Genomic DNA, 23216 nt, shown 5'->3' with positions numbered 1-23216 from the left:
AAAAGCCCATGCAGCAACAAACACCCAGCACAGTGAAAAATAAATGAAATTATTATTATTATTGTTTTAAGTAAAGCAGCCTTAAAAAAAATAGAATATATTTAAGTGGCAGAGAGCTGTCTTTGGACAGTGGGGACTAGTTACATTCCTCCTAAGTAGTTACTTTGTTCACTTAGGCTAATCCAGGGCTCTTGCAACAACCAAAACCATCCCTTGTGAGAAGCTCACTATATAAAGCTTTGAGCAGGAGTAGGAAAGAGATATCTCAAAATTCTACATGGCTCAATCCACTTCTGCCTCCTTGCCCACAAAACTCTAGAAAACTGACAAATTCAGTGATACAGAGCTGTTATAGCTTGTCCACAAAATCCACTTCCTTCCTTAAAAACTTTTTGAATGACTTTGTAAATATGTGACGGAGTATAAGAACTAAACCTCTCTGAAACTGGCCTAAAGATGGCTCATGTTGTGCTGGGTCTTTCTGATGCTGTGCTTCCTGGTAACAGTGTTCTGATTCTCTTTTCAAAAGTACTTTATAAAATAGATCACAGAATAGAATTAAAACTCGAGGGATATTTCCAATACAAAAGTCATCTTAAAGGCCGGCTCTATATGGGTGAACTGAAGATTCCCAAAGATGGATTTGCAGTTCCAGTACTGGCAGATTAGAAAATGAAAACACTGATCAAAACTTTATTAGTCTTTATTTCATCTCTTGGAGGTGAAAATATACTCCACTTGACTTTGCCTAGGTTAAATCACTCTGGCTGATATCTAGTATGGAGGCATTCCCAGACCACAGATGAGTAGAGGTGTCTCCCCAGTTTATGTTAGGAAGCAGATCCTCCAAAGCTTAGGGCATTGCCCCTGAAGTCATAAATTATCCTCTGAGCTCACTGCTCTCTGAGTCACAGAAATGTTGCTCACTTATCTTGTGCATTTCCTGACAGAAGCCTTCTCTTATGGGCTTCCCAGGTGGCACAGTGGTAAAGAATCTGCCTGCCAATGCAAGAGATATAGGAGACTCAAGTTTGATCCCCGGTTTGGGAAGATCCTTTGGAGTAGGTAATGGCAACCTGGTCCAGTATTCTTGCTGGGATAATCCCATGGACAGTGGAGCCTGGTGGGCTACAGTTTATGGGGTAGCAAAGAGTCAGACATGACTGAGTCCCCATCCCTTTTCTTAATATTCACATCCCAGTAAGCATACCTTAATCTGAACTGTATTTCAATCTCTGTGTAACAAACCTCCCATAGTACACACACACTGGAATATGTCCTTTCTTTTTCTTCACCCCTGTCATTATTTTTCTGCTACTTTATTAAAATACCTCAGCTTATTTTATCAAACCCAGTGTCTAAGACATAATATTTACTCCTTACAGGTCAATTACTCCCTTTTTGTCTTGTCACATCCCATTTAATAATTTTAATATTTTTCTATTTTTTTCTCTCTCTTCCTCTCTGTCTCCCTCATACATGTCTCCTTCTTCCTCCTCATATATAACTTATTTCTTCATTTGAACCTATGCCTATCCTAAATATTCTCCATTGGTTAAAGGGGCATGATTATTTAGGTTTAATCATATGAAATTGCTGACCTACAAAAATAACTATTTCACATGGTTTATTAACAAATGCATAAAGAAATGAAGTGGGGCCAACGGCAAAGCAAAAGGGGAATAACAAGTCAATTCTATAGATGCTAGTTCATCCAGGCGAGAAGGTACTTCTCATAGAGGAACGCTGAATGTGACAGCTGCTGTCCTCAACAGCTCACCACCAGAGTGCTCACCACCAGAGTGGAATTGTTATCTTTCATGATATATTCTGACAGCTGATTTGTCCTCAGGGCTCAAAAACCAGTGCATCCCAGACTGAAAAGACCATGTATAACTTGAGCTGTTACAATCCTGGTTCCTTTATCCTTGCTGGAATACCTGGCCTGGAGAAGTTTCACGTCTGGATCGGGATTCCCTTTTGTGTCATCTATGGTCTGGCTATTGTGGGCAATGGTACTCTCCTCTACCTCATTGTTGTTGAGGACAGCCTCCATGAGCCCATGTTTTTCTTCCTCTCTCTGCTGGCCACCACGGACCTCATCTTGTCTACTGACACGGTGCCCAAACTGCTCAGTAACCTCTGGCTTGGCTCCCAGGAAATAACTTTTCACTGGTTGTCTCGCCCAAATGTTCTTCCTCCACTTCAGCTTTGTAGTAGACTCAGCCATCCTGCTGACTATGGCACTGGATCGCTATGTGGCTATCTGCTTCCCCTTGAGATACACCAGCATCCTAGCTCCTCAGGTGATTATCAAGCTTGTGGTGGTCATTGTTGTGAGGAGTTTCTCGGTCATCTTGCCAGATGTCTTTCTGCTGAAGCGGTTGCCTTTCTGTGGAACACGAATCATCCCCCACACATACTGTGAGCATATAGGTGTTGCTAGGCTTTCCTCCACTGACATCTCCATCAACATCTGGTATGGATTTTCAGTGCCTGTCATGACTGTTGCCTCAGATGTGATCTTTATTGCTGTCTCCTATATCTTCATCCTCCGTGCTGTCTTTCATCTCTCATCCCAGGGTGCCCGCCAAAAGGCACTCGGCACCTGTGGTTCACATGTCTGTGTCATCCTCATCTTTTACACACCTGCTGCCTTTTCCATCCTCGCCCATCGCTTTGGGCACAGTGTACCTCGAAATATGCTCATCTTATTTGCCAACTTCTACGTGGCCATCCCTCCTGCTCTAAATCCTGTAGTGTATGGAGTGAAGACCAAGAAGATCCAGGACAAATTTTTTCTCCTCTTTACTTTGAAGAAGACACAATGAGTGGGAAGCATCACTGAAGGAGAAATTTAGGTAATACTGATAAGATAAAATTTTGCATAACATTGGAAGACATAAAATAAAGTTGTAACTACTATTTACTTGAAATTTTAGAGTTCTACTCATGTAATAAAAGTATAAGCATGAGGGAGAGGGGAGAAATAAAGTCTTTGGGACTTCTAGAAAATCAAAGATTTTCTTGATTTAGCTTTTCTCACTACTTGTATGGAGAAACTAATGATGGGTACAGAACAGCAGTAAGAGTAAGGTTTATATATTTCCTATTCCTGATTTTGAGATTTGATGGCTAGATACTTCCTAACATGCAACCTATCCCTGTGTTTCCCAGTTTTTTAATCAAAGGCAAAGCTTCCTGCCTTTTTAACTATTAATTCTTTCTACTACAACTAACAAACTTAGGGGTTCACACTTCAGTCTTGATTCTATACATTATTAATTCCTCCTCCTCTGTCCTTTATTGCTTTTTTAAAAAATTTTATTTTATTTTATTTTATTTAACTTTACAATATTGTATTGGTTTTGCCATATATCAAAATGATATATCAATGCCATAGATCAAAATGAATATATCAAATGCCATAGATAAAAATGAATCTGCCACAAGTATACACGTGTTTCCCATCCTGAACCCTCCTCCCTCCTCCCTCCTCCATCCCCATAATGTCCCTCTGGGTAGTCCCAGTGTACCAGCCCCAAGCATCCAGTATTGTGCATCGAAACTGGACTGGAGACTCGTTTCATACATGATATTATACATGTTTCAATGCCATTCTCCCAAATCATTCCACCCTCTCCCTCTCCCACAGAGTCCAAAAGACTGTTCTATGTATCAGTGTCTCTTTTGCTGTCTCGTATACAGGGTTATTGTTACCATCTTTCTAAATTCCATATATATGTGTTAGTATATTGTATTGGTGTTTTTCTTTCTGGCTTACTTCACTCTGTATAATAGGTTCCAGTTTCATCCACCTTATTAGAACTGATTCAAATGTATTCTTTTTAATGGCTGAGTAATACTCCATTGTGTACATGTACCACTGCTTTCTTATCCATTCATCTGCTGATGGACATCTAGGTTGCTTCCATGTCCTGGCTATTATAAACAGTGCTGCGATGAACATTGGGGTACACATGTCTCTTTCCCTTCTGGTTTCCTCAGTGTGTATGCCCAGCAGTGGGATTGCTGGATCATAAGGCAGTTCTATTTCCAGTTTTCTAAGGAATCTCCACACTGTTCTCCATAGTGGCTGTACTAGTTTGCATTCCCACCAACAGTGTAAGAGGGTTCCCTTTTCTCCACACCCTCGCCAGCATTTATTGCTTGTAGACTTTTGGATCGCAGCCATTCTGACTGGCGTGAAATGGTACCTCATTGTGGTTTTGATTTGCATTTCTCTGATAATGAGTGATGTTGAGCATCTTTTCATGTGTTTGTTAGCCACCTGTATGTCTTCTTTAGAGAAATGTCTATTTAGCTCTTTGGCCCATTTTTTGATTGGGTCATTTATTTTTCTGGAATTGAGCTATAGGAGTTGCTTGTATATTTTTGAGATTAGTTGTTTGTCAGTTGCTTCATTTGCTATTATTTTCTCCCATTCTGAAGGCTGTCTTTTCACCATGCTTATAGTTTCCTTTGATGTGCAGAAGCTTTTAAGTTTAATTAGGTCCCATTTGTTTATTTTTGCTTTTATTTCCAGTATTCTGGGAGGTGGGTCATAGAGGATCCTGCTGTGATGTATGTCAGAGAGTGTTTTGCCTATGTTCTCCTCTAGGATTTTTATAGTTTCTGGTCTTATGTTGAGATCTTTAATCCATTTTGAGTTTATTTTTGTGTATGGTGTTAGAAAGTGTTCTAGTTTCATTCTTTTACAAGTAGTTGACCAGTTTTCCCAGCACCACTTGTTAAAGAGATTGTCTTTAATCCATTGTATATTCTTGCCTCCTTGTCAAAGATAAGGTGTCCATATGTGTGTGGATTTATCTCTGGGCTTTCAATTTTGTTCCATTGATCTATATTTCTGTCTTTGTGCCAGTACCATACTGTCTTGATGACTGTGGCTTTGTAGTAGAGCCTGAAGTCAGGTAGGTTGATTCCTCCAGTTCCATTCTTCTTTCTCAAGATAGCTTTAGCTATTCGAGGTTTTTTGTATTTCCATACAAATTGTGAAATTATTTCTTCTAGCTCTGTGAAGAATACCATTGGTAGCTTGATAGGGATTGCATTGAATCTATAAATTGCTTTGGGTAGTATACTCATTTTCACTATATTGATTCTTCCAATCCATGAACATGGTATATTTGTCCATCTATTAGTGTCCTCTTTGATTTCTTGCACCAGTGTTTTATACTTTTCTATATATAGTTCTTTAGTTTCTTTAGGTAGATATATTCCTAAGTATTTTATTCTTTCCATTGCAATGGTGAATGGAATTGTTTCCTTAATTTCTCTATTTTCTCATTATTAGTGTATAGGAATGCAAGGGATTTCTGTGTGTTGACTTTATATCCTGCAACTTTACTATATTCATTGATTAGTTCTAGTGATTTTCTGGTGGCGTCTTTAGGGTTTTCTATGTAGAGGATCATGTCATCTGTGAACAGTGAGAGTTTTACTTCTTCTTTTCCAATTTGGATTCCTTTTATTTCTCTTTCTGCTCTGGTTGCTGTGGCCAAAACTTCCAAAACTATGTTGAATAGTAATGGTGAAAGTGGGCACCCTTGTCTTGTTCCTGACTTTAGAGGAAATGCTTTCAATTTTTCACCATTGAGGATAATGTTTGCTGTGGGTTTGTCATATATAGCTTTTATTATGTTGAGGTATGTTCCTTCTATTCCTGCTTTCTGGAGAGTTTTTATCATATATGGATGTTGAATTTTGTCAAAGGCTTTCTCTGCATCTATTGAGATAATCATATGATTTTTATTTTTCAATTTGTTAATGTGGTGTATTATGTTGATTGATTTGCAGATATTGAAGAATCCTTGCATCCCTGGGATAAAGCCCACTTGGTCATAGTGTATGATCTTTTTAATGTGTTGTTGGATTCTGATTGCTAGAATTTTGTTAAGGATTTTTGCGTCTATGTTCATCAGTGATATTGGCCTGTAGTTTTCTTTTTTTGTGGCATCTTTGTCCGGTTTTGGTATTAGGGTGATGGTGGCCTCATAGAATGAGTTTGGAAGTTTACCTTCCTCTGCAATTTTCTGAAAGAGTTTGAGTAGGATAGGTGTTAGCTCTTCTCTAAAGTTTTGGTAGAATTCAGCTGTGAAGCCATCTGGACCTGGGCTTTTGTTTGCTGGAAGATTTCTGATTACAGTTTCAATCTCCATGCTTGTGATGGGTCTGTTAAGATTTTCTATTTCTTCCTGGTCCAGTTTTGGAAAGTTGTACTTTTCTAAGAAATTTGTCCATTTCTTCCCCGTTGTCCATTTTATTGCCTTATAATTGCTGATAGTAGTCTCTTACCATCCTTTGTATTTCTGTGTTGTCTGTTGTGATCTCTCCATTTTCATTTCTAAATTTATTGATTTGATTTTTCTCCCTTTGTTTCTTGATGAGTCTGGCTAATGGTTTGTCAATTTTATTTATCCTTTCAAAGAACCAGCTTTTGGCTTTGTTGATTTTTGCTATGGTCTCTTTTGTTTCTTTTGCATTTATTTCTGCCCTAATTTTTAAGATTTCTTTCCTTCTACTAACCTTGGGGTTCTTAATTTCTTCATTTTCTAGTTGCTTTAGGTGTAGAGTTAGATTATTTATTTGACTTTTTTCTTGTTTCTTGAGGTATGCCTGTATTGCTATGAATTTTCCCCTTAGGACTGCTTTTACAGTGTCCCACAGGTTTTGGGTTGTTGTGTTTTCATTTTCGTTCATTTCTATGCAAATTTTGATTTCTTTTTTGATTTCTTCTGTGATTTGTTGGTTATTCAGCAGCATGTTGTTCATCCTCCATATGTTGGAATTTTTAATAGTTTTTCTCCTGTAATTGAGATCTAATCTTACTGCATTGTGGTCAGAAAAGATGCTTGGAATGATTTCAATTTTTCTGAATTTACCAAGGCTAGATTTATGGCCCAGGATGTGATCTATCCTGGAGAAGGTTCCGTGTGTGCTTGAGAAGAAGGTGAAATTCATTGTTTTGGAATGAATTGTCCTATAGATATCAATTAGGTCTAACTGGTCTATTGTATCGTTTAAAATTTGTGTATCCTTGTTAATTCTCTGTTTAGTTGATCTATCCATAGGTGTGAGTGGGGTATTAAAGTCTCCCACTATTATTGTGTTATTGTTAGTTTCTGCTTTCATACTTGTTAGTATGTGTCTTACATATTGTGGTGCTCCTATGTTGGGTGCATATATATTTATAATTGTTATATCTTCTTGGATTGATCCTTTGATCACTATGTAGTGACCTTCTTTGTCTCTTTTCACAGCCTTTGTTTTAAAGTCTATTTTATCTGATATGAGTATTGCTACTCCTGCTTTCTTTTGGTCTCTATTTGCATGGAAAATCTTTTTCCAGCCCTTCACTTTCAGTCTGTATGTGTCCCCTGTTTTGAGGTGGGTCTCTTGTAGACAACATATGTAGGGGTCTTGTTTTTGTATCCATTCAGCCAGTCTTTGTCTTTTGGTTGGGGCATTCAACCCATTTATGTTTAAGGTAATTATTGATAAGTATGATCCCATTGCCATTTACTTTATTGTTTTGGGTTTGAATTTATACACCCTTTTTGTGTTTCCTGTCTAGAGAATATCCTTTAATATTTGTTGGAGAGCTGGTTTGGTGGTGCAGAATTCTCTCAGCTTTTGCTTGTCTGTAAAGCTTTTGATTTCTCCTGCATATTTGAATGAGATCCTTGCTGGGTACAATAATCTGGGCTGTAGCTTATTTTCTTTCATCATTTTAAGTATGTCTTGCCATTCCCTCCTGGCTTGGAGAGTTTCTATTGAAAGATCAGGTGTTATCCTTATGGGAATTCCCTTGCGTGTTATTTGTTGTTTCTCCCTTGCTGCTTTTAATATTTGTTCTTTGTGTTTGATCTTTGTTAATTTGATTAATATGTGTCTTGGGGTGTTTCGCCTTGGGTTTATCCTGTTTGGGACTCTCTGGGTTTCTTGGACTTGGGTGATTATTTCCTTCCCCATTTTAGGGACGTTTTCAACTATTATCTCCTCAAGTATTTTCTCATGGTCTTTCCTTTTGTCTTCTTCTTCTGGGACCTCTATGATTCGAATGTTGTAGCGTTTAATATTGTCCTGGAGGTCTCTGAGATTGTCCTCATTTCTTTTAATTCGTTTTTCTTTTTTCCTCTCTGATTCATTTATTTCTACCATTGTATCTTCTAATTCACTAATCCTATCTTTTGCCTCTGTTATTCTACTATTTTTTTGCCTCCAGAGTGTTTTTGATCTCATTTATTGCATTATTCATTATATATTGACTCTTTTTTATTTCTTCTAGGTCCTTGTTAAACCTTTCTTGCATCTTCTCAATCCTTATCTCCAGGCTATTTATCTGTGATTCCATTTTGATTTCAAGATTTTGGATCAATTTCACTATCATTATTCAGAATTCTTTATCAGGTAGATTCCCTATCTCTTCCTCTTTTGTTTGGTTTGGTGGGCATTTATCCTGTTTCTTTACCTGCTGGGTATTCCTTTACCTGCTGGGTCTCTTCATCTCGTTTAAATTGCTGTGTTTGGGGTGTCCTTTATGTATTCTGGCAGTATGTGGAGTTCTCTTTACTGTGGCATTTCCTCACTGTGTGTGGGTTTGTACAGGTGGCTTGTCAAGGTTTCTTGGTTAGGGAAGCTTGTGTCATTGTTCTGGTGGGTGGATCTGGATTTCTTCTCTCTCCTTTTGAAGACAATGGGTTGCTTTTCTGGGTGCCTGATGTCCTCTGCCAGCATTCAGAAGTTGTTTTGTGGAATTTACTCGGCGTTTAAATATTCTTTTGATGAATTTGTGGGGGAGAAAGTGTTCTCCCCATCCTATTCCTCCGCCATCTTCAATGTCCTAGTCCCTTTATTGCTTTTACTTTGCTATTTTCCTTACAAATATCAGATTACAAAAAGTGGATTATCTTTTATATCTATTTTCTTCAATTGAGTGCTCCAATAAAGTTTTCACTGCCCTTGGCTCATATTTTACAACTGTAATTTAATTTATACTAATTATATTTAACTTAAAAATTTATATTTGAATATTTAACTTAAAATTATTTTGAAAATATATTTAATTTAAAAATAACTTGAGAGAATATTAATTTATTTCACAGATGAGGAAACAGAAACATGATTACCAAAAGACAAATAGAGATTTAAGATCCAAACCCAAGTCTGTCTGATTTTGTGTTTTTTATCCCATTGCTTTTTGGATAGCTACTCACTGGACTGGTTCACAGTCTTCAGAAATTTAATTTTCCAAAACTGACCTGTAAATTCAGTAAGTTTCTCTATAAAAAGTGTTCTTCCTTTCCTGTCTTTCTGTACTGAAAATAGCACCACTTCAAACCTGAATTCCAAAGCTAGGTACCTGTGATTTGTCTTTTATTTTTTCTATGTCACTGTCCAACAAAATGAACTCAGTATTTGAGTTGAATATCTGAGTTTGAAGAGGTTAAAAGCCATTAGAGTGGGTATATACATCACATTCTCACCTTTATCATGGCCAGCTGCTCTGGACTCTTATCTATTACTTATCTCTCTTGAGAGCCTTTCAAAATCATCCTTTTAAATGAGTTCCAACCCTGTTCCATCCAAACCACTTTCTCTATAAAAGCCAAAGTGTTCATTTTACAAGTCAAATATGATCGTGTCACTTTGTGCATTGAAACTCTTCAATAGTTTCCTTCTTTAGATCATGAATAAGTATTGTCCTTAGGATCACTCCAGGGAGTGGAAGACTAATAAAAAGAGCAATCTTCCATGAAAATCAGAACCTTGCACTTAATTTACATTTATTCACACTTTATGTTTATTTTCATTTCATTTACACTTCCCGGACTCTTTGAGCAAGTAATTTCAAAAATGTTTTGTTTTTTTTCTTTTGGATTGTCATACTCAATATTCTGTTATTTTGCAAAACATTACAAACTCATTGCAGGTAGAATGCATGTTGGGTGGATTTGGGTAGGAGTCATCCCTTCTCTTAAGAAAGTGTCCCAGGATAAAACCGACTGTTCTGAAATCTCAACTTATAAAGAAGCCATGTATACCTGTGGCGGATTCATTTTGATATTTGGCAAAACTAATACAATTATGTAAAGTTTAAAAATAAAATAAAATTAAAAAAAAAGAAGCCATGCTTTTAATCAATATGAACAAATTAAATTCCTTCAGAGTAAATAAGAAGTACAGAGTAAAACTGACATTCTAAAATAAGATCCTTTGTATATGTGTGTATTGACTTTTTTTTTTTTTTCTTTTTGTCTGCTACACACTTTAGAGAGTTTAGAAGAGACACCATGCAAGGACTGTTTTATTCAGAGCAGTCTCACAAACCATCATACTTATTTGCTTATTATTTATCAATCTACTCCTATATTATGAATTCCTTGAAGGCAGAAACTTAGACCTAGGCCTCTTCTTACACCCTGTCTTATAAAAATACCTGACGCACCATGTGTTCTCCATAAAGGTTTCATGCATACACAAAATTCATCAGGAACCCCTTCCTTCATGCCATTGTCTCTTGCTTTTCCTTTCTCCTCTATCCAGTTTAGATCCCATAGCGTATCATTTTAGTTATTGTTTGTTTATCCTAAATGCAATTTGTCCTAAAACCAACTGTCTCTCTTACACGCTCAGTTGACAAAAGATATTCCAGAAAAACAAAGTTAGCCTTACATTTTGAAGAAGTTGGAAAAAATGATCCCACAGGGTACATTGATATTACCATTAATAAAGTAAGACAATATACCTCCATACTTGCTGACTTTCAGCTTCTCAGATGTATCAGATTTCTTCTTGTCTTTTCTACCTGTGTTTTCTCTTTATTCTTTGCTTAGAAATTCCTTTTCAGGCTTCATTTGAAAATCCTTCCTCAGCTATTCCTCCTTTAACTCTGTGTATTAGATTAGTATCTATTGTATACATTCTCATTGCACAAAGTCCTTTTTATTTCAGGACTTATCATGAGTTTAATAAGATGATTGCTAGTATACATAACTATGTCATTGAGGACCAGGTTAGTTTCTGCCTTTTTTCTATCACATTCCTATCACTTGCAAAGCTCCTAGTTCATTACAGGTATGCAATAAGTATTTGCTGAAGAAAATGATTTTTGCTTAATGAATGAAATCCCTGTTTTGCATGATGGATTTATGGAGTCACAGAAAAAGACATTTTGTCCACAGTAAGGTACTAGCTGTTTTTCCACTTATTCATCAAAGCTGTTCTTTAATCTTTTCCAAGTTATTACCTTTCCATAGTTGTGGAAACTGAACATTTCCAGAACAGTTTACATATTGTATTAGAGCACAAAGGAAGAGATGAATGGAACAAGGGATAAATTACAGATTTTGACCACTAGACAGTGAAAGTAGACTACCTCATTGAGCTGACGGGCAGTCGTATTGAAGGTCTTCCTATTGGAAGTCTATACCAATAGACTATACCTACATTGGCTATCTATGATCTTCAAACCTACACTTTGTGTTAGAGATCTGCACCACATTAACAAGGAATTACTAGCTTGCAATCTAAATAATGAGTTGAACCCAAAGTGATGATTCTCAACTGATGGAAGATGGACAGAATTGCCAAGCAAGACTGAACACTGAAGTAAATGTCTAAAAAGACATTTTTTTTTAGAAATATCTTCCCACCTGGGAAAATGGCAGCCACAGTGAGAATTGTTTTCAGCATTTTATAGTCTAAGGCTAGAAGTAGATGCATTCCAATTTAACAGACATTTTTTGATTATCTGCTATGAAACAAGGGATTCAAAATAAAATGAAACATTCTCTGCACCAGAAGTTTTAGGAGGCATGGCAGAGTTTCTTTATCAAATTACTGATCAAGCTAAGTCAAGACCCCACTGAAACGCAGGTATGCTACCATCCTAGATTCCAGAGTTACCAAGCCACAACTCGTAAAAGCAGAGGTGTCAGTTCCTAAGCTGGGAAAGTGTTAATTTGGCTGGATCCTGGCTCCTGCCCTAGATTGGCCTGGGGCCTTGGGACCTGAGACCCATACTTCCCTCTGGTTTAGAGGTCCTCTTCTAACTTGTCTCTAATCCCTGGAGAGGACAAGGGAAGTACTTTTGCACTCCAGTCCTCCAGATTTTGTTTGTCCTTCTCTATTGTAAGCATGGTCCTATGTCTTTCTCCCTTGTTGTGTTGCCTATTCTCACTAACCCTGGGACTGCTTTTTTTCCCCCTCTGATCCATTTTTTGATTGCTGTGTTTCTACAGTCTTCGGTTCTTACCCTGACTTTGCAAAACAGTTCCAGAACCAGGACTTTCAAGGTATCAACTAGTGGTAAACTTTATTGAGTTTCACTCAGCAGGGAATAAAGCTGGTGAGAAACGGAGGTGTTGAGAGGGAAGTGGGGAAAGAGTGGGCTCTAGGAAAAAGGAAAGGTCAAGATTAGAACTTTGAATAAGATTCTATTAATAGACATGATATTTATGGTAAGAGTATGACATGAAAAAGAATTATCTATTAGAAGCTTAATTCTGAGTCCCTCTCCTATTGCTTTCCCCAAAATGTTTCTAGATTTTTCTGAAAAGTAAAAATGTTAAGTGCTGCTGCTAAGTCGCTTCAGTCGTGTCCAACTCTGTGCGACCCCATAGACGGCAGCCCACCAGGCTCCCTCGTCCCTGGGATTCTCCAGGCAAGAACACTGGAATGGGTTGCCATTTCCTTCTCCAATGCATGAAAGTGAAAAGTGAAAGTGAAGTCGCTCAGTCGTGTCTGACTTTTAGCGACCCTATGGACTGCAGCCCACCAGGCTCCTCTGTCCATGGGATTTTCCAGGCAAAAGTATTGGAGTGGGTTGCCATTGCCTTCTCCTGTTAAGTGCTAAGGATATTTAAAAGAAATTTAAAGAGAGTAAATGGTCATGATAGACTTAGGAATGGTTATAACCAACTGGGGCCCACCATTTGGAAATTAAAGTTTGATATGCTGCCTCAGGGGCTTCCCTGGTAGCTCAGCTGGTAAAGAATCTGCTTGCAATGCAGGAGACCCCAGTTCAATTCCTAAGTCAGGAAGATCCCTTGGAGAAGGGATAGGCTACCCACTCCAGTATTTTGGGGCTTCTGTGGTAGCTCAGATGGTAAAGAATCTGCCTGCAATGCAGAAGACCTGGGTTCAATCTCTGGGTTGGAAAGATCCCCTGGAGGAGGGCATGGCAACCCACTCCAGTATTCTTCCTTGGAGAATCCCCATGGACAGAGGAGCCTGACAGGCAATAGTCCATGGGGTCACAAAGAGTTGGACATGATTGAGAGACTAGCACAGCATAGCACACCACCTGAGAGACTTAGGATATTGTGTGTAAACGTGGGTTTATATTTGTGAATGTGCTTTTGAATGTGTCCTGTTTTGTAGGATGATGGAGCAAGCACTAAGATATCCACCTGTCCTACACACCATGGAGGGGCACAAATAAATACATAATAGAGGTGAATGGTTACTTTCTGAAATGAGTCTTAAAACAGTCTTTCTGTAACCCATGGACCAACCATGAATATCTCCTTTCTCAAAAGGGACAGAAGGGAGATCTTCACAAAGGCACACAGCATAAAAAGAAAAATAATCATAAGGCATAGATTATAATATTTCATGATCAAGGTGGTATGGAAGGACCTATCCCATATTTAACTTAGTGCTGGAGGAAACAGCATGTGGAGATATAGGACATGTCATTGCAATATACCTAACCTTAGGAGAGGAAGAAGATGCTCAGCAATCAGTCGCAAACCAGTGAAATAAGGTGGGACTAGAATGCGTGCTGAAGACAAGATTCTATTTAGGATTCTGTCATGAGAAGGACTGTAATCAAAGACAGAGACAGTACTGATTATTAAAAAGAATGCATCATAGTGGCTACAGGACAGTTTCAACAAAGTATGAAAATGTAAAGGCAGGGATCTTTCCATTGTTATCTACTTTGGAGGTAGGTGAGCAACATTCTACTAATTTTTCTCATCTAGCTCTGTCCTACCTTCCAGACCAGCTCAGTGGTTTGTAGTGTCTGGTTTTCCTAGGTCTGTTGGTGGGAGTCTTTACCTGGTTTAGAAGTATTTAATATGAGAAGCAAATTTTCATGCTTTTCTAGATCTTCCATTTTCAGAGTTGAAGTGTAGGAACTTGTTGTGTTTTGGTAGGTTGTGAGGGTACCAGATTGAGGGAGAAGAAGGTGATTGGTAGGGTGGGTACTTGAGTAAACTGTGTTCATGATGAAATCAAGGCAAGTGAAGACCAACAGGACCCCTCGGTCACTCATTTATTCAACAAATATTTATTGAATGCTCTACAGCAGACACTGATATAGAGGTAAAACAATTAAATTAGCAGACATGATATCTGTCCTCTTAAAGTTTAGCATTTATTAAAGGAGAAAGCTAAATAAAATGTGATAAATGTTCTGTTTGGGTAATATGAAGTGCCAGGAATACACCTGGGAATATGATCTAATTTGAGTATTGTTCAGGAAAGCTTGCTGTGTACCGTAGATGAGTAGAAGTTACCTAGAGAAGGAGAGTCTATTAAGCTGAGAAATGTCCAAGATCAGACTTAGGTGCAAAATAATTCAGACAAAAATATTCTCAGAAACTGAAAGTCATATTGAGGGTGACGTATTTGGTAGACCAAAGTTATCTTCCTTTTGACATGGGAGACACTTTATGGCCTTTGCCACTTGGAATCTGGTGTTAGTTAATATATTACTTGTTTCAGACTGAACAAAAGAAATCACTGAGGGTCTTTAAAGTGGCATCGAGGAACTACATGATGACAGTGGTGTCAGTAAAGCCATGGGGCCTGATTAGGTAGAAAATCAAGAGCTGTATACAGATTCTTCAGTTATGAGGTATGCCAGTAAGAGATGTATAGATGTGGATACTAGTCACACAACCAGTTAATGTGTGTCTTCAAGTTGATATCCATTTGCTTACCTTATTAGATAGAAAACAAATGGGAATATTTTGAATAATCTTTCCAATCACTCTGTAATGCCAGGAGACAAAGCAGAAGACAAGAGAACACAAGAAAAACTTTGCTTCAAGATTAAAGAGATGAAAGAACGGTGATGTTTCTTTACTACTCTTTCCTTCACTCCTCTATCAATTGACACATTTTACCAATTCTGTCTTCTGTTTCTGAAAGAAATGTATTAATCTCCTCTGTGACATTCGTTCAGGTCTCCATTGTCCACCTCACTGCGGCAAATTATCACACTCTAGTGCTTTTTACACAATATGTTCTCTTTCCATCTGGGCACACATTAGGACTTAAAAGAATTTTACTGTTTCAAAGTTTATAAAATAGTTATAATGGTCTTCAAAAAAACCTAGATTTTCTGGCTTCCTATATGCTCAGAAATCAATTGTATCCTACATAAAATATCTAGTCTTTAAAAGTAATATCAAATGATACTGTTGATTAAATTTAGTCTGGGCACTATTTGGAGGGAGATAGAGCTCTGCCAACCTTTCTTTTTATTTCATGTAAATTGTTTATTCAGGTTTTATTATTATCCATGAATCATATTTGTTAATTTGTATTTTCCTGTGTATCATCGATTTTACTTTACTTGTCAAAACATTAGAATTAATTTTTAAAGTATCACTATTGTTAGAAAATATATATTTTTATCATTAGAGAGTATTTTTATCTTGATTCTAATCATGCTTACGTCTTTCTCATGCTTTTAGAGACAATTCAATTGATTACATTTACTGTATGTTTCTCTTTTTAAAATAATTAGTTTCCAATTTTTGACATAATATCAAGTTATGGAGCAAAAGATAATATTTATACTATTCATATTATAGTATTTGTCATTCACTTGAAAGTGAGTTTAAGACTAAAATTTTGAATATTAAAGCAGCATCTAATACTTTTTGAAGTTTTGCCATTTAGTGAGATTGTGCTATATGTACATTTTGTCTTCCTTCTTTATTTAATGTTTGTTGCTTACTTATTTACCTAAATGTATTTATTAAAAGCATTCTTATATGGATTTTAGATACATACCTTTTAAATAAAATTTAGAGGTTTAATTGTGACTTGATTTACATGTACTTTTTTGATTCAGGAGGAATTTTGTTATAGTTAGTGTGAGTTGTGAATCTAGCTACATTTTTTCTACAATAGACAATAAATAATTGTCAAACTATCTGTGGAATAATTCTGTATTTTCTCACTGATTTTTGACTCCTCCAATTGCATATAGTATTCAAGTTATGACTCATTTAGCATCTATATATTTTGCTCTTTGGGCATATTTATTCTTGAGCCATCATTATGCTATGTAATTTATTTATGTTTATTTAACTCATTTTTATATTTATATACTTAATAAGTATATTGAAGTTAATCATGCCATTTTATCCTTAACTCATAAATAATATAGGACTCATTTATTATCATTTAATATGTTCCCAGCATGTATTATATTAATTTTAAATATATTCTGAAATTATATTACCCTTTAAATATAAATCTTAAGTGGATTTTGTTATAATAAAATAACTGGAAGTAATTATTTCTTAATATTTTATTTTTATAAAAGCTCATTTTATAAAACAAATTACATACATATGAAGTTAAAAGTTCAAATTTCTTTCCTCACCTTACCTTTAATTTGAGAAATATTGCTTAAAATAGTTGATGTATATTCCTCCAGCCTTTTGAATGCAAATACCATGAATACCAAATCAACATTAACATAATAACATTATATTGCAATCTTTTTCCACATAAATATATTTTGGCATCTTTTAATTCCCATAAACATAGCTTTACCTTATTCTTTTCTTCAACTCTATATTCTTCCATTGTACAAAGAGATTGTAAATGTTAAAGTCATTTCCATATTAAAAGTTAAACTTGTGTCACCCTTTCAATTTTCATATTTTTATATTATAATTTCACTCAAATTTTAGATTAAATGTTACTACTATGAATATCTTCATGCCATTTTTTTAAATTTGTTTAACTGAATCTTTGGAAATATTCCTTAATCGGAACTACTCTGGGGCAATGAATATGCACATTTTATGTTTTGAAACATATTGCCAAGTGAGTTTCTAAGAATGTTACACAGTAAACCCTTGTAAAATAGTTATAATAGTTCTTCTTTCCTCAGACCCTTAACAGAGTTGGACATCAATGATATAATCAGTATTTATGACTTTTCTAACCCTAGAGTATACCACATCCTTGTTTTATATCGAGTTTAACTATTTATGAGACAGAATATTCTACATATGTGTTAAAGATTAGAATTTATTTTTACATGACTTTGTTTATAATTATTGTCAATTTTCCCACTGAGTCAAAGGACTTTACTGTAGTCATTTCTAAAAATACCTTAAATAAACTTTTTTTTATGACAACGTTTGTATTTTGTAAATCTCTTTGATATTTGGCTTTATAGAAGACAGATGGCTTCTCATATCAGCGTCTAATTTTCATCTCTCATAATACATTATTGTTATACATATCTCTACTACTTTTTTTGAAGATTCTTTTCCCATATAGGCCATTACAGAATATTAAGTAGAGGTCTCTGTGCTACATAAATATATATATTAACAGAATTTTGTATTTTTCATTTGAATTGATCTTTAATTATGCTATTTTTTGTTATGTGATTTACTGCCGCCTGTGTAATTTTACTTTTCTGTGCATTGGTCTCTCCTGTAACTGAATTTTTTTTTTTAACTGAATCTATCTTTAATGAAATGGATCCTACCTAGATTTGAGCACAGATGATATTGACACTGCTCCTGACTGCCAGCCTAAGCATTTTTATCTGGAATTACAATCTTTCCACTTCCTTTTACTCACTGGTTAGGAGAGACCCTGCATCACATCTGCCTTTAATTTTTCAAGGAATATTAAATATGTTTGAGTTAGCCTATGCAGAAGTCTTGGTGGGAAATGATGGTATAAGACAGAGCAGTCAATACATGAGTAGTAAAAAGTGGATGTAATATAGAGATACTTAGGGAATCAATGCCTGCAATGTGGTAATTGAAAGATGAATAGGGTGACTGATATGAGGGAGCTATGACTAAGATAATTTCAAGGCTTTTAGATATAGACATTGATGGTATTACACGATTAGTTGCTGAGTTGAAAAACATTATAGGAGAAACAGATCTGGGGCAACGAGAAGAGAAATGTGGTAGTTTGGAACATACTGAGTTGGGTGCACTTGTGAGGTTTTTAAGTGAAGATGGCAGGCATAGGATAACTAGTTGCAAAAAGTATAGGCTAACTAGTTCCAAGACTGAGGAGAAGAATATTTTCAAAATTATAAACTCAACAGTCTTCAACATAGGAGTCACAGTTAAAGTCATGGTGTTTGGAGATATTACCCATGTGGAGTTTGTCAACCTAGGAAGCAACAGACATGGACAGAGCACTGAGAAATACCAACACTCAAGAACAGGTAGAAAAGGGTGGCTCATTCCCTGGTGGCTCAATGGTAAAGAATCCACTTGCCAGTGCAGGAGATTTGGGAAGATTTAACATGCTGCAGAGCAGCTAAGCCTGTGTGCCAGAACTACTGGAGCCAGTGCACCTTAGAGCCCATGCTCCGCGGGAAGAGAAGCCATCGCAATGAGAAGCTGAGGCACATCACTCACCACACAAAAAGCCCATGCAGAAATGAAGACCCAGCACAGCCATCAATAAATATTAGTACATAAATAAAATAATGTATTAAAAAAGAACAAGTAGAAAAACAAATGAATACTGAAGTTGGAGTAAAAAATTTCTGTGTCATGTCACAAAATAAGACAGCTTGGAAGAAAGGCTCAACTGTTTGATGAAGTTTCATAAGACTGAGTAATTTTACAGATTAGATAGGGTCAAGAAGATCATTGCATAGTGCTGCCAGGAGACTGGGTTCCCTCTGTTGGGGTAGTTTTCCAGGATTAAAAAGCGGGTTCTATTCTTTCAGCAAGACAAATCTGACATAGTAAGTTACTGGAGAATGTCTGATCTTCAAAACTTTTCCAACCTGGGCATATCTGAAGTGGCAGATTAAACGACCTCAATCTTAGATTTTGTAGAAGAATTTTCTTTGTCTTCTCTTTATGTTTGTAAGGTATAGAGAAGAATAAAGAAGAGACTGCATGGTCTGCTTTGGTTTCATATATTAAGCCTATCTTTTCAGCCCCTTGTGACCCTTGGGCTTTACACTGAACTTTTTTCCAAATCCCTCACCAATGATGTTTCTTTGCCTAATATTATTTTTGCACATATTTTCTTATAAAATTTCCTGAGTTTCTGGTAGCCAGGCAGGACTTGCTTTAGAGTTACATGACTTGTATCTCTGGGAAAAATTATTTAGCTACCACTTCTATTATGACTTAAAATTGTGACTAAAAACTTTGCAAATATTTATGAGTAAAGAGAAGATAAGGATAGTTTATCACTTTCTAGAACTGAAAGTGAGCAGATGATACAGGAGAAGGCTCAGAGATGCATGTCTGAAGATAATGTTAACAATCAGTCATGACCTTTTCATTTTCAGTCTGTGAGACACAACCTATCCAAGATCATGATGACCATGTTCAACTTGACCAGCTTCATGAATCCAGGTTCATTCATCCTACTGGGAATCCCAGGACTGGAGCACTTCCACATCTGAATCAGGATTCCCTTCTTTATCATTTACCTTGTGGCTCTCGCAGGCAATAGTGTCCTTCTCTATCTTATATCCATGGAGCGCAGCCTTCATGAGCCCATGTTCTTTTTCCTCTCCATGCTGGCGGCTACAGTTCTCATCCTGTCTAACACATGTGTACCCAAAACATTCAGCATGTTCTGGCTGGGTCCTTAGGAAATCACCTTTCCTGGATGTCTTACTCAGATGTTTTTTCTCCACTATAGCTTTGCCATGGATTCTGCCACCCTGCTGGCCATGGCATTTGATCACTATATTGCTATTTGCTTCCCCCTAAGATATAACACTATTCTCACCCGTCAGGTTATTACTAAGATTGTAATGGGTATTGTCAGCAGGAGCTTCTGTATCATCTTCCCATGCATGTTCCTAGTAAAGCGACTGCCTTTCTGCCAAACACTCATCATTCCACACACATACTGTGAGCACATAGGCATTGCCCAACTTGCCTGTGCAGACATCTCCATCAACATCTGGTATGGTTTTGCTGTGCCTGTAATGACTGTTATATCAGACCTGATCCTCACTGGCATCTCCTACACTCTCATTCTTCGTGCTGTCTTTAACCTCCCATCCCATGATGCCCGCCAGAAAGCCCTCAACACATGGGGCTCCCATGTTTATGTCAGCTTATATTCTACATACCAGCCATATTCTCTGTCCTCACTCACCATTGTGGTCACAATATTCCTCACTCCTTCCACATATTGATTGCCAACCTCTATGTAGCCATTCCTCCTGCACTCAATCCAATCATCTATGGAGTGAAAACCAAGCAGATTCGGGAGAAGATAATCCTACTTTTCTTCCTTAAAGGGACCCAGTGACATGAAACTGAGAGTTTGGGAAAGAAAACAGGTAACCATATCAATTTTGGAACACATTTCATTTTTTTCAAAACTAGAATACAATTACAACTTAAATTTTTATGAAATCCTAGAATTCCACTGAGTTGGTAGTGGAACTCCAACTTCACATCATTGTAAGAAGCAATGAGACAAGATAAGGAAGTAGATGTCAAGAAGGGAGATAAAATTAGAAGAAAATGTGTATCTGAAAAGATAGATCAACAAAATGTTTCTATACCATTATGAAGTAGATTTCAGAGTCTTATGGCATAAGAGGAGGATCATGTATAATTTGGATAGACTATTAGTGTTATAAATAGGTTACAAGAGACAAGCAAAGGTCTACCCATTTGGAATATCTTTGTAGGACACTTTCCAGTTGAGAGTTATAAAAGCTAACAAGTGATTACCTTCTTTTAAGAATCATTCAGGAAAATTATTAATCTAAACATGGTTCTCAAACATTGGTTGGTGCCACAATCACCTAGGGAACTTGGCAAAAGTGTAGAGGCCCAGGCTGGACTGTAATTCACTGGGTTTTTGGGTTCTTTAACATTTCTTTGTACAATTCTGATACCTAAGAAATCTTGGACCCTTTCAGATCAAAAGTCTTGGTCCTTTGAAAATCTGTAGACTTGATTCTTGTAGTAACTTCCTGGGCCTGGAAGTAGCATAGTTCTTTATGTTCAGTATAGCTACTTCTTTACTTCTTTCCTCATATTATTTATTATTTCCTCATATTATTCACAACTTGAAATTTCACGTCTTAAAAATATACTATCCTTTCTGCCTGTGGAGGCCGCCGAGAAAGCACCGTTGAAGTCTTCCCTGCCTCCACTGCCATCATGTCTACATCAGAGTCTCCCAAAGAGCCCGAACAGCTGCGGAAGCTCTTCATCAGAGGATTGAGCTTTGAAACTATGGATGAGAGTCTGAGGAGCCATTTTGAGCAAAGGGGAACGCTCACAGACTGTGTGGTAATGAGGGATCCAAACACCAAGCGCTCCAGAGGCTTCGGGTTTGTCACATACGCCACGGTGGAGGAGGTAGATGCGGCCATGAATGCAAGGCCACACAAGGTGGACGGAAGAGTTGTGGAACCAAAGAGGGCCGTCTCAAGAGAAGATTCTCAAAGACCTGGTGCCCACTTAACTGTGAAAAAGATTTTTGTTGGTGGCATTAAAGAAGACACTGAAGAACATCACCTGAGAGATTATTTTGAACAGTACGGGAAAATTGAAGTAATTGAAATCATGACTGACCGAGGCAGTGGCAAAAAGAGAGGCTTTGCTTTTGTAACCTTTGATGACCATGACTCCGTAGACAAGATTGTCATTCAGAAATACCACACTGTGAATGGCCACAACTGTGAAGTGAGAAAAGCCCTGTCTAAGCAAGAGATGGCTAGTGCTTCATCCAGCCAGAGAGGTCGAAGTGGTTCTGGAAACTTTGGTGGCAGTTGTGGAGGTGATTTTGGTGGGAATGACAACTTTGGTCGTGGAGGAAACTTCAGTGGTCGAGGTGGCTTTGGTGGCAGCCATGGTGGTGGCGGATATGGTGGCAGTGGGGATGGATGTAATGGATTTGGTAATGATGGAAGCAATTTTGGAGGTGGCGGAAGCTACAATGATTTTGGCAATTACAACAATCAATCTTCAAATTTTGGACCCATGAAAGGAGGAAACTTTGGAGGCAGAAGTTCTGGCCCCTATGGTGGTGGAGGCCAATACTTTGCCAAACCACGAAACCAAGGTGGCTATGGTGGCTCCAGCAGCAGCAGTAGCTATGGCAGTGGCAGAAGGTTTTAATTACTGCCAGGAAACAAAGCTTAGCAGGAGAGGAGAGCCAGAGAAGTGACAGGGAAGCTACAGGTTACAACAGATTTGTGAACTCAGCCAAGCACAGTGGTGGCAGGGCCTAGCTGCTACAAAGAAGACATGTTTTAGACAATACTCATGTGTATGGGCAAAAAACTCGAGGACTGTACTTGTGACAAATTGTATAACAGGTTATTTTAATTTCTGTTCTGTGGAAAGTGTAAAGCATTCCAACAAAGGGTTTTAATGTAGATTTTTTTTTTGCACCCATGCTGTTGATTGCTAAATGTAATAGTCTGATCATGACGCTGAATAAATGTCTTTTTTTTTCTTAAAAAAAAAAATATATATATATACTATCAATTATCTATACTTATTGCAGTTTTTAAAGAATTTTGACTTTGAGCACAAAAACTTATCAATATTGTTGATTATTTTAATGTCCATAGAGATGACCCTTTAATAACTTGGTGTGATACCTTGTATTTTCCAAAGATACCCACAATAATAATATATTCCATTGTCTATGCTTTTCTGTGGGAGAAGGCAATGGCACCCCACTACAGTACTCTTGCCTGGAAAATCCCATGGACAGAGGAGCCTGGTAGGCTGCAGTCCATGGGGTCGCTAAGAGTCGGACATGACTGAGCGACTTCAGTTTCACTTTTCACTTTCATGCATTGGAGGAGGAAATGGTAACCCATTCCAGTGTTCTTGCCTGGAGAATCCCAGGGACGGGGGAGCCTAGTGGGCTGCCGTCTATGGGGTCACACAGAGTCGGACACGACTGAAGCGACTTAGCAGCAGTAGCAGCATGCTTTTCTGTAGTGC

General features: G+C 37.3%; 1 protein-coding gene and 2 pseudogenes across 1 annotated transcript; all 3 read left to right on the top strand.

Moving 5' to 3' along the window:
- Window positions 1–1888: 1888 nt before the first annotated feature.
- On the top strand, window positions 1889–2831 carry LOC133261258 (olfactory receptor 52H1-like; annotated as a pseudogene).
- Window positions 2832–19597: 16766 nt separating this feature from the next.
- LOC133261257 (olfactory receptor 52H1-like) lies at window positions 19598–20748 on the top strand (annotated as a pseudogene).
- Window positions 20749–21398: 650 nt separating this feature from the next.
- On the top strand, window positions 21399–22691 carry LOC133226731 (heterogeneous nuclear ribonucleoprotein A1-like). The gene has a single exon (XM_061380601.1). The coding sequence runs from the start codon at window positions 21414–21416 to the stop codon at window positions 22374–22376; it is 963 nt and encodes a 320-aa protein (XP_061236585.1). The 5' UTR covers window positions 21399–21413; the 3' UTR covers window positions 22377–22691.
- The last annotated feature ends 525 nt before the right edge of the window (window positions 22692–23216 follow it).

This window comes from Bos javanicus, chromosome 15 (assembly GCF_032452875.1).
Source record: "Bos javanicus breed banteng chromosome 15, ARS-OSU_banteng_1.0, whole genome shotgun sequence".
NCBI classification, from domain to species: Eukaryota; Metazoa; Chordata; class Mammalia; order Artiodactyla; family Bovidae; genus Bos; species Bos javanicus.
Note: the sequence above shows the minus strand (reverse complement) of the source record. Positions and strands in the feature narration are given on the sequence as shown.